At 39.1% G+C, this 12,268-nt stretch overlaps 1 protein-coding gene across 1 annotated transcript in view; it reads left to right on the top strand.

Moving 5' to 3' along the window:
- The window catches only part of FAT4 (FAT atypical cadherin 4), a 242,442-nt gene that overhangs the window by 126,048 nt on the left and 104,126 nt on the right, over window positions 1–12,268 (top strand). The window contains exons 2-3 of the mRNA XM_075929867.2: window positions 1,318–1,449; window positions 9,986–10,247. Of these exons, the coding sequence (XP_075785982.2) occupies window positions 1,318–1,449; window positions 9,986–10,247 (394 nt within the window). The remainder of the gene's footprint in view (window positions 1–1,317; window positions 1,450–9,985; window positions 10,248–12,268) is intronic.

The following is a 12,268-nucleotide window of genomic DNA, read 5'->3' as shown; positions in this document are numbered from 1 at the left end:
CATCTGAACCTTAGAATGCAGTACCCAGTCAACAGTGAAAAAGCAAGCCCTAAAGCTTTGAATTCCAGCATTAGCAATCCTGTGAGAACTAAACAATCTTATTTTCATAGAACAATGAGTAAATAACCTTGTCCAAACTTTCAGACACTACCATTAATATTTGTGAAGTATATAAACTCAATGCATTAAAAGAATATTTGTTTAGATGTGAATAGGCAAGGAGTGAGGAATTTATGTTTGCAATTATAAGAGAATCTTGGGGGGAAGAAGGAATGGAATAGAATGCTTTCTAATACAAAATGGAAGGGAATTTTTCCTCCCGCAGAACTGAGAGTTGCCAATATGTAAACATTTCAGGGGGAATTTTACACCATCTCATCTTTATGTCGGGCAGCATTTAATGGTTGAATGATCTTCTTCCCCAGGTCTTGGCAGCTGTCCTCCAGGGGCCAACATTGAGGATTACAATGACAGTCAATCAGTGGATCTGGTCCAATATAAACTAGACTAAGACCATTTAAAATCAGTTGCTATCAACAAGTCAAATGAACTTTATTTATGTAAGAGGCTTTTCTATGAGGATTTTATAATAACATGGAATGTTAATAGCCTTAGGATCATTTTTTTTGTTTTTGCTGTTATTTGGGAATGTTCTTATTCATTTTATTAGGCATAATTTATCTGATTTCTTTCCAAGTTAGGTTATTTGCAAGTCATGTTTAGGACCCTACCAAATTCACAGTCCATTTTGGTCAATCTCCTGATCATGGAATTTTAAAAATAATAAATTTAATGATTTCAGCTATTTAAATCTGAAATTTCAGTGTTGTAATTGTAGGGGTCCTGACCAAAAAAAATTGTGTGTGTGTGTGGGGGGGGGGCCGGAAGGGTATCAAGAGGTTATTGTAGGGCAGTTGTGCTACTGCTACCCTTGATTTGTGCTGCTTCTGGCAGCAGCACCACCTTCAGAGCTGGGCAGCTGGAAAGCAGTGATTGCTGGTTGGAAGCCCAGCTCTGAAGGCAGAGCTGTCACCAGCAGCACAGAAGTAAGAGTGTCAATACCGTGATCCCTCCGCCAACATAATCTTGTTGACCATTCTGCAACTCCCTTTTGGGTTAGGACCCCCAATTTCAGAAACACTGGTCTCCCCTGTGAAATCTGTTTAATATAGGGTAAAAGCCCACAAAAGACCAGCTATCACAGTCAGTGATTTTTTTTAATGGCTGTGAATTTTGTAGGTCCTTTAGTCTTGTTTGATCAATATTTGACAGATACAACACAATAAAACTCTTCTCCCCCCCCCCCTTCTATCATAGGTGGAAATAACACTTCAAGATATCAATGACAACCCACCAGTATTCCCAACAGACATGCTTGATCTAACAGTAGAAGAGAATATAGGGGATGGATCTAAAATAATGCAGCTGACAGCCATGGATGCTGATGAGGTAAGAGAATATTTCTTATTCGAACTAGAATATTAAATAATACCATTTTTCAAACATATGTTGACCTGAACCTGAACTACTTTCATGAGTATTTTTCCTGAGAAAGAGGTTCAAGTTCATCTTTTTTTTCTGTTACAGTCTTATCATTTGCCACCCTCCCCCCAAGATATTCATAGTTGTGAGTTACTCCCATGAAAATATAGTTAGCCAAAGTTGATATCACCTGAGGGCAGTTCTATGGCCTGTGCTGCTCTCAGTCCACTTTTTAATGAGTAGTTGTACAGATAACAAAAACACAATCATAGTTTGGTACTACCATGAGTTAGCAAATTTAGCCTGCAGGTTGTCCATGTTTTTACCTACCATGCCCCCTCTCCTCCCACGGGGTATATATGTCCACGTCTTATGCAGTTTGATTTTTACTCATATTACAAGAAGACAAGATCAACATAATAAAATCAGTATCTTAGATTTAAAAATAATTTAATAAGAGCGGCAATGTTGTTGTATTTACTAAAATAAAATAAAAGTTAAAACTTACTTACTGTGAAGCTACTAAATAAATAAATGTTAATACATATGATACTGCAGCTTTAAAAAAATCCATCCTATGCATTGTCATAAAATAAATAGTACATGCTGCATGCTGAATAAGTTTACTCTGCATCATTTAAGTCAAAACTAGTAGCATCCTCCTCAATCTGAATTTTCAAAACCATCAAAACTTTCATCATACTCATCTTGAAAAACATCCATAACCTCGGCTAGGCATGCTTCGTTGATGGTTGAGGCCTGTGATACTGCGTCAGATACTCTGTCGTAGTCAGATGAAGAGCTAGACGAGTCAACTTCCAGAAGAATTTCACATTTACGGAATCCATTGCGAATAGTAGCCGGTGTTATTCTTTCCCAAGCTGCCAATACCCATTTGCAAACTTCAACATAAGTTGCATGGCACTGTTGACCTGCCGGAGGGAAGGTGTGCTCCCCATTTGTCATTCAATTGTCCCATTCCTCATGGATGAAGCACTTGAATGGGTGGTTGACAGCTACATCAAGCAGTTGCAACTTGCAGGTCAGTCCACCTGGAATTATAGCGATATGTGCTCCCACGGCATTTACACGTTTTTGAACCAAAGTTTCTTTATGGGTGGCCAAGGCATCCAAATCTCTGCTACTTTTTGGTTTAAAAAACCTGCCTTTTCGTGCATGAAAGCAGCTGTCTGTCCACGTCTTCATCACCTCTGTGTTTATCCAGCCCTTCTTGTTATAGACCACAGATACACTGGCTGGTAGTTTTTCTCGAGGCATCATCACCCCCTTAAAAATTACCATTAGTTTTAATTTCTCACCACCAGTGGTGCATGCCAATATGACTGTAAAACAGGTGCGTTCATGACCTGTGGTTGCTACTCCGACTGTCTTCAGTCCAGTTGCAGCAACAGACCGAGTTGCGGGTATATCAAAGGACATGGGCACCTTGTCTATGTTAATGACATCATTTGGTTTCAGACCCAGCTGGTTAATTTCTTTATGGACAAAATCTTTGAAATAATCCATCTTCTTCTCCCATTCATCAGGAAGGCATTGCCCAACACTTGTCCGTGTCAAACTGAAAGGTTGTTTTATCTCATAAATTTGTAAACCCAGTTACCTGAGCCTCCGCGAAAATCATTGATTTTTCATCTCCATAGCCATAAGTCAAGCCTTGAGACTGCACCTTGGCTTTCTCTCTGTGTGAGAACCCACTTCGCCAAGTTTTCTTCGCCAAGTTTGGCTACTTGGCTTTCTTTCTTCGACGCGCTCTTTTGCGAGGATTTAATTTCTCAATCTCTGCTTCTTCTTTTCTCCAGTTGTGAACAGACTTTTCATTAATGGAAAATTTTCTGCCTGCTGCTCTATTGCCATTTTCTTTTGCTTATGTAACAACAGATAGTTTAAAATTGGCTGTATATGATTTGCGCGTAGGCATCTTTAAAAATATTTTCTTGGACTATATTTGTTATAAACAGAAAACGTTTTAAAATGTTGTGGTTGGTGTCGGTCTTATATACTGGTAATAGGGTAGTGCTTATTGCTTTTTATAGCTCAGCGGCTTCAGCCGTGGTTCATTAATGGTATAACAAGACCCACTATTATTGGGCTGCATAATGTCGTAATCTTCAATCTTTATAGCTGGCAAGTGGTAACCACATCAAATACTACCAGATTCTTTTATGAAGGCAGCAGAAGTCTCTGCGGGTTATGTACATCCATGGGTATTCTAATATATTTTTTACACACGGTAGAAAAACTGTGGGTAATACATGAGTGTGTGTTATACTTGGACGTGTGTTATATTCGCTAATTTATGGTCATTAGCATCCCTTTTGTCACTCTCCACAAAGATGTTACACACTGACTGGAACCGGAGACTGGACTCTCATGTTGGTTCTAAAAGTGCTCATGTTGGCCCATGATCAAGGCTTTTCAGTGCAGAACTATTTTAAACCACAGTTTCAGATCCAATCAGCTATGAACTATGAAGATGTCCAACATTCAAAGTCATATTCAAAGTTTACAGATTAAACATGGTGTCAAGCAAAGATGGCTGTATTTTGAGCTAGGGAAGCTTTTACAGTGTTTGCCTAGTCTATGACTAAATCTAACTACTGTCACTATTTCTCATTACCATGGACTTCAATTTTACAAAAATAAAAGGTCAAGGAAAGAACTTTGAAAAAACCTATTTGCACATAAAACTGTCCCTAGCATCTTACTGTCAATCATGTGGATTCAGTACTATTAAAACATTGAATCTGAGCAGCCATTAAGAATATTAGAAGCATTCTCTCTGAACAGCTGACTTGGTAATGATATTTCAATATTGTTGGAAGTCTGTGTGTAGGTGTAATTTCATTGATTTATTCATTTATTTTGGGCAGAAAGCCATTTGAACATTAATTATAATGTTTTAATAATTTCTGTTGACTTTTTAGTGACTGTGCAAAAGATTATAATATAAATAGTTGTGCACAAGCCTGCTGATGGGGAGAAATTGCGGGGAGGGGGGGAAGAGAACATGTACAGTTACATGTGCATGTCTTCCAAGTGGGGAGAAAAGCAGAGCCTCTGGCCACGAGTGGGAACACAGAGCCCTAGCCAGCAGCCAAGCCACCAGGGAGAGAGTGGAGCCCCCACCAGAGTTAGAGAAGATCTCTGGATGGCAACAGAGCCCCTGGACACTGTGGGGAAAGTGGAGCCCTGGGCAGCAGTGAAGCCACAGGAGGAAAAGTGGACACCTTCCCCCCCACACCACCACTGTGGGGAGAGCAAAGCCCTGAGTGGAGTGGAGCTTTTGGGGGGAAAGCAGAATTATGGGCCAGCCCAGGGGAAAGCAGAGCCCCTGCCACTTTGACCTCCTTTGTCCAGCAAATTCCCTGGTCCAAAATCAGTCAGGTCCCAAGAGTGCAGGACCTGGGAGGTACAACCTGTAATTAATAAACAAACACCTTTCATTTAAATACAGAATGCATTGACCTGCAGTAGTAAGGATAATCCTATAACTCTTTTTGTGTTAGCTTAGTGCTGGCTTCTATGACTGTTTTAATGGTAGTTTATTTAGTTCCTTCTGTAACAAAACTATTGGAACACTTCTGGTACATGTATGGATGCGTGGGTGTGTATGAGTGTGTCTCCTTTCTTTCTCTCTGTTTCTAATCTGTTGAGCATCTTTTTTGTAGGGGTAAAGAACAGGATTTTTTGTGTCCCTGCATCTAATAGATAAGATCTGAAAGTCAATTTATCCATAATGTAAGTTTTAGTTGGTAAATTAAATGTGACTAAAAAGAACCATCAAAAATATTGACATTCCTCTTTGTAAGTGTGGAGCCTAATTTTAAAGTTGTTTATATCAAGACAGTTAGAGACAAATGTTTTTCAAAAACATGAGATGATATTAGCTATCAAATCCATCCTTTATTTTAGCTTACTAATATTTTAGTAGAGCCGGTTCTAAAACTCTCATTCTGATTTCAGGGAGAGTCGTCTCTTTGACTTCCAAGGGCGCTCAGTTCCCTTATAAATATTGATGATACTTAATTTTCATAGTTTAACATCAGTTTTTTAAAGTGTTTCTGAGAAGTACAAAATGCACTTCTGATGTTAGTAACAATTTCAATTTTAGAATTCCATATACATTTTTACTTGTGAGTTTCTAACAAAGAGAGGCAGAATTTAACTAGCTTCCTTTCCACTCTGAAGTGAATTGTGTGGTATTTTTTACAGGAACTATTCTTGCCACCATACATTTTTGGATATTGAGAGTTTCACTTTTAAAACAAGGCCTACTTTTTGCACCTGCAGTTTAATGTACAAATAACTGCAGCTCAATATTTTGCTGGTGCTATAGACATCTACCTACTGTCTACATTCACAATTACTTTTGCTGGAAGAAATAAAGTTGTGGTCATAAAAAAGGAAGTCAGAATAAAGCCCCTTTAAAAATCATGCTCTAAAAGTGTAAGAGAATCCTTCACATGTCATACTTTTGGCTAGTAGTTTTCAAACATTCACCCATTATATTAAGGCACTCATTCAGATCAAAATATTTGTCATGTCATTTCATGGACACCATGTAGTAGCCATGGCTTTAACAATTAAAACTCTTAACATTTTGCTAATTATTTTGGTCTGTGTGTAGGCAGGAAAATTAATATATATATCAGCGAGTATGTTTTAATGTTTTTTTTTTTTGTATTTTGATTTTCTTTGCCTTTCACCTAATTTGTAAAAAATTACAGATTTTTGCCAGACAAAATCAAATGTAGTCAGTTTCATAGTTGGACTTCATTATGAGAAAATGGTTAAATGGAACAAATAATAAAGAATGTGGTCACCTAAGAAATGCAAAGTTTTCATTAAATATTTTTGTTAAGCTATACAATTACAGGAAAATGTATTCCATACACCAGGTACACCTGAGTATACAGAGGGTATGTCAACTAAAGTGCTATGCCTAGCTGTTTGAATCTGGGGGCAGCAGTATAAGTTTTAATTTATTTTATCGGTTATCTGATTCCTGGTTTTTGAACAAACAGTCTGGATAAAAAATTGGTAAGAGGGATTCTGTCCAACTCGTCACATAACTATCTTTACCTCTCTCATGTCACCAAACATAACCACGGCATTTAAGGTGACATCTAGTCACTCTACAAGGTAGGGTTGGATTCCCCTTCTTGTGTATATGCACTCATACTATCTCGCACTGAGCTAATGTGAGTATAAATAGCAGTGCAGCTGTGGTAGCATTAGTATATGCAATGTAGACACAACTACGCAAAGTATATGTCCACCAATTTAAAGGCATCATTTAAAAAGTGGACGTTAAATCCTAGTGAGGAAAATAGAAAGGAGCGTAAACTCTGTCAAGTTAAGTGTAAAAATATAATAAGAAAAAGCCAAAAAGGAATTTGAAGAACAGCTAGCCAAAAACTCAAAAAGTAATAGCAAAATGTTTAAGTACATCAGAAGCAGGAAACCTGCTAAACAACTAGTGGGGCCTCTGGACGTTCGAGATGCTAAAGGATCACTTAAAGACAATACAGTAATTGAGGAGAATCTAAATGAACTCTTTCTTTGGTCTTCACAGCTAACGATGTTAGCGAGAGTCCCAAACCTGAGACATTCTTTTTTAGGTGACAAATCTGTGGAATTGTCCCAGATTGAGGTGTCTTTAGATGAGATTTTGAAACAAATTGATAAATGTAACAGTAACAAGTCACCTGGACCAGATGGCATTCACCCAAGAGTTGTGAAAGAACTCAAATGTGCAAATGTGGAACTATTAACTGTGGTTTGTAACCTATCCTTTAACTCAGATCAGGTGCCTAATGACTGGAAGATAGCTAACGTGATGCCAATTTTTAAAAAGGGCTCTAGAGGTGATCCTGGCAATTACACACCACTAAATTTAATGTCAGTACCAGGCAAATTAGTTGAAACTATAGTAAAGAATAAAATTGTCAGACACATAATTTAGCATAATTTTGTTGGGGGAAAGTCATCATGGTTTCTGTAAAGGGAAATCAGGCCTTACTAATCTACTAGAGTTCTTTGAGGGGATTAACAAACATGCGGACAAGGGGGATTCAGTAGATATGAGGGTATGTCTACACTACCCTCCTAGTTCGAACTAGGAGGGTAATGTAGGCATACCGCACTTGCAAATGAAGCCCGGGATTTGAATTTCCCGGGCTTCATTTGCATAAGCCGGGCGCCGCCATTTTTAAATCCCGGCTCATTCGAACCCCGTGCCGCGCGGCTACACGCGGTACGGACAAGGTAGTTTGGACTAGGCTTCCTAGTCCGAACTACCGTTACTCCCCATTCCACGAGGAGTAACGGTAGTTCGGACTAGGAAGCCTAGTCCGAACTACCTAGTCCGTGCCGCGGGTAGCCACGCGGCACGGGGTTCGAACGAGCCGGGATTTTAAAATGGCGGCGCCCGGCTTATGCAAATGAAGCCCGGGAAATTCAAATCGCGGGCTTCATTTGCAAGTGCGGTATGCCTACATTACCCTCCTAGTTCGAAGTAGGAGGCTAGTGTAGACATACCCTAATATACTTAGATTTCCAGAAAACCTTGACAAGATCCTTCACCAAAGGCTCTTAAGTAAAATAAGTTGTCATGGGATAAGAGGGAAGGTCCTCTCATGGACTGAAAAAGGGTTAAAAAACAGGAAACAAAGGGTAGGAATAAATGGTAAGTTTTCAGAATGGAGAGAGGTAACTAGTGGTGTCTCCCAAGGGTCTGAACTGGGACCAGTCCTATTTCTAAATGATCTGGAGAAAGGAGTAAACAGTGAGGTGGCAAAATTTGAAGATGATACTAAACTGCTCAAGATAGTTAAGACCAAAGCAGATTGTGACGAGCTTCAAAAAGATCTTACAAAATTAAGTGATTGGGCAACAAAATGGCAAATGAAATTTAATGATGATAAATGTAAAGTAATGCACATTGGAAAAAATAATCCCAAGTATACATACAATACGATGGGGACTAATATAGCTATAACTACTGAAGAGTGAGATATTGGAGCCATTGTGGATAGTTCTCTGAAAACATCCACTCAATGTTCAGCGGCAGTCAAAAAAGCAAACAGAATGTTAGGAATCATTCAAAAAAAAAGGAGTAGAGAATAAGACAGAGACATCTTATTGCCTCTATATATAACCACGGTACACCCACATCTTGAATACTGAATACAGATGTGTCGCCTTATCTCAAAAAAGATATATTGGCATTGAAAAAGGTTCAGAAAAAGGCAACAAAAATGATTAGGGGTTTGGAATAGGTCTCATATGAAGAGAGATTAAAAAGACTTGGACTTTTCAACTTAGAAAAGAGGAGACTAAGGAGGAAGGGGCGGATAAAATAGAGGTCTGTAAAATCATGACGGGTGTGGAAAAAGTGAATAAGGAAAAGTTTTCTACTTGTTCCCATAAAAACTAGGGGGTCACCAAATGAAATTAATAAGTAGCAGGTTTTAAACAAACAAAAGGAAGTTTTTCTTCATACAGCGCATCATGGCCTGTGGAACTCCTTGCCAGAGCAGGTTGTGAAGACCAAGACTTTAACAGGGTTCAAGAAAGAACTAGATAAATTCATGAAGGTTAGGTGCATCAATGGCTATTAGCCAGGATGGGTAGGAATTATGTCCTATGTAAGAGACTGGGAATGGGTGACAGGAGAGGGGTTATTTGATGATTCCCTGTTCTGTTCACTTCCTTTGGAGTATTTGGCATTGGCCGCTGTTAGAAGACAGGATACTGGGCTGTATGGAACTTTGGTTTGACCTAGTTTGGCCATTCTTAAGATCTTATGAGGAGAATTCGTACATATCACAGGTCAGCCGTACCTCTGCTTCCACTACTCATGCTACCATGGCTACGCTCGATGAGTGCTAGCACAAGTATATGTAGAGGCATCATAACCGTATCTCATAGAGTAGATATAGCCTAAATAACTTGTAATTTTAAACAACAAATTTATCATTATATTTTAAGGAATGATATTTTGATTAGATACAAATGTTCCTTTTGTGTGCCACAGTGTGTTATTTTCTACTGACGTGACCCACCTACCTACCACACAGACTCCAGCCTACTACTCTGTTATGTAAGAGGACCAAATAATGTCCCTAGTGATAGTACTCTATAACTCTGTGAGGAATGCTGTGCAAGTTTGGGGACTGGGAAATCCTTAGTACCAGCTCTATTTTAGATTGATCACATTTCAAAGCTTATAGAGCATCAATGTTTTTCTGCACTTTATTTTATTGAATAGATGTTATCCTCTTTTTTTTTAACAGGAGTGAAAACATAATATCCAATAAACATACCTCTATTCATTCAGTCCAAATAAATATGAGAAGAGTGGGAGATTGCTGTTTTGTTAAGAGAATTGTTCTGAACAGGTGTTTTGCAGATAGCAGTTGTTGGAATGACTTGGTCGTAAAGGGTTGTCTGACAAATAATCACTTGTGTTTTTATTTAGGGAGCTAATGCTCTTGTCACTTACACTATCATTAGTGGTGCTGATGACAGCTTCCACATTGACCCTGAATCAGGAGATCTGATAGCCACCAAACGTTTGGATAGGGAACGTCGCTCCAAGTATTCCCTGCTGGTTCGTGCTGATGATGGTCTGCAGTCCTCAGACATGAGAATAAACATTACTGTTAGTGATGTTAATGATCACATACCCAAATTCTCCAAACCAGTGTATTCATTTGATGTACCAGAAGATACTACTCCAGGTAAAGTAAGGAATAAACCTTGTTATTTTCTAAAATTGATGTTTTGCACCCTTTATTTTCAGTTGACTTGTACAAGTGTGATCACTAATATTGTCATTACTGGCACACTAACTTTTATTGCTAACATGTGGCACATTAACATTCTGTTTTTTATGTATGTCATCACCATTTATCCATGTTATTTAGAGCATAGACATTCACATAGGAAAATGATGTAGAAGTTAAATTCTACAATTACTTTATGTTTTTTCATACACTGTTGCCACTCTGGTAAATATTTGCAAATATTTCTTTTACTTCACTTCTCAAGCATGCAAAACTATAAATGATCTCTTGCAGGTTCAAATTGTATAGAGACAAATCTCTCTACACCATTCATATCTCACCTATTCACGTCATAGGCACAAGCCTCTGGGTGGGATGCATATTTTACTTAGCCTTCTGTTCTTCAGGAACGATAGGAAAACTCTGCTTTTTTGGGGGCATGTGATGTCCTCCTCGTATTTGTAGTCCCTTCATCATTTTAATGGTGGGCAGAAGGCCAAATGGATGCAAATCCCATTCCTTTTAATTTACTATCTTTAGAGGTGGTCAGAATGGGGCCTTAATTTGTCCCATAGGCATCATGTGAAAGGATATTTAGTTTGCCATCATTAGTTATTTTGATACTCATAGGGGATAAACCTGCTTCAGAAAGCTGGGGGATTGGGATTTCATGGTTGCTGGGGATTTCATAATACCCATGTGCTAATAGGTTAGAGCCTTCCTTTAACTATGAAGGCAGGGCAGAAAAGGAAGATTGTAGTTTTTAGATATAGGGCAGGGCTTATATCTTTATACAGTGCTTAGCACAATGAGCACTTCAATCCTGATTGGGGCCTCTGGTTATTAGTGTTAAATGAGAGTGAACAGAAAAATGTTGGTGGAAGGTTGCCACTCGTTTCCAGAATACCCTATCTAGGGAACATCAGGTCCCAACAGGAAGCAGGTATAGGGGTGCTGCAGTTGGCGAGCCAGCTGGATCAGAAGAATGTACGCTGACCAAATATGAGACCTCCATAGAGCTGAACTGATATTTTTGAGTTGGGCTAAGGCCCTAATGTGCCTCAGTCTCAAATGCATTGGGATTTGAAGTGAACATTTTGTACAACTCTGTTCATAACTCCATTTTACTCACCTCTGGGCTGCAACTTGGAAATGCCCATCATCAGCCCAGAATCAATGTGGTTTTTTGTTGCAGTATGTACAATGGGAATGAATGTCTGTTGTGAGAATCCATAGTATTTTTATTCTTCAATGAAGTGGGTAATATAGTCTCTCAATGTGTATATTAATATTACATGCATCCTGCCCAAAGGACCTGTCGAATTACTAGAGCATCAATGAGAGGTTTTGTAGGTCTTTTCTTTTTCACAGGACCTTTAAAAAGAAGTAAATAAAAAAGGGAAAGAAAATCTCTATAATATTAAAGGGTCAGACTCGGTCTGACCAGGGGAGGAAATTCTGAGTTAAAATTGAAATTCTTTCCTTCACTCATGCTATTGTGCATGCTGTAGATAATACAATACATATGTTGAGTCAGAGCAAACACTTTTGGGAGACCACTATGATGCTCAGTGTGATGAATTGAAAACAAAATTGCCTCTAACAGTGATTGCAGTACTATGGGAATTCTTGTTCTAAACACAGAAAGATAGTTGCTGAAGCTGCCTTAGGTAATGGATATAGTGTTTTTAGGTTCAGTACATTTTATGTTTGCAGGTGTGCATATAATCCCTTGCAAGTTGAGATGAAAATATTCATCTCCTCCTGCTCACTATGCTGGACAACCCCCCTGTTTAGGGGGGGTAAGCAAGCCTGGCTCTCCCCCCGGGAGCTATGCTGGCCCTGGCTTCTCAACCCCTGGTTGCTGAGGAGGGGGAGGGGGCCAGGGGCCGCACCAGACCTAGCTGCTGGGGAGGGGAGAACCAGGGGCCATGCCAGCCCTAGCCTCTCACCCTTCCCCCTGATTTTAGCCCTGG

Source organism: Pelodiscus sinensis, chromosome 4 (genome assembly GCF_052426305.1).
Source record: "Pelodiscus sinensis isolate ZL-2025 chromosome 4, ASM5242630v1, whole genome shotgun sequence".
Classification (NCBI taxonomy): domain Eukaryota; kingdom Metazoa; phylum Chordata; order Testudines; family Trionychidae; genus Pelodiscus; species Pelodiscus sinensis.
This window is presented reverse-complemented; position numbering and strand designations above follow the sequence as displayed.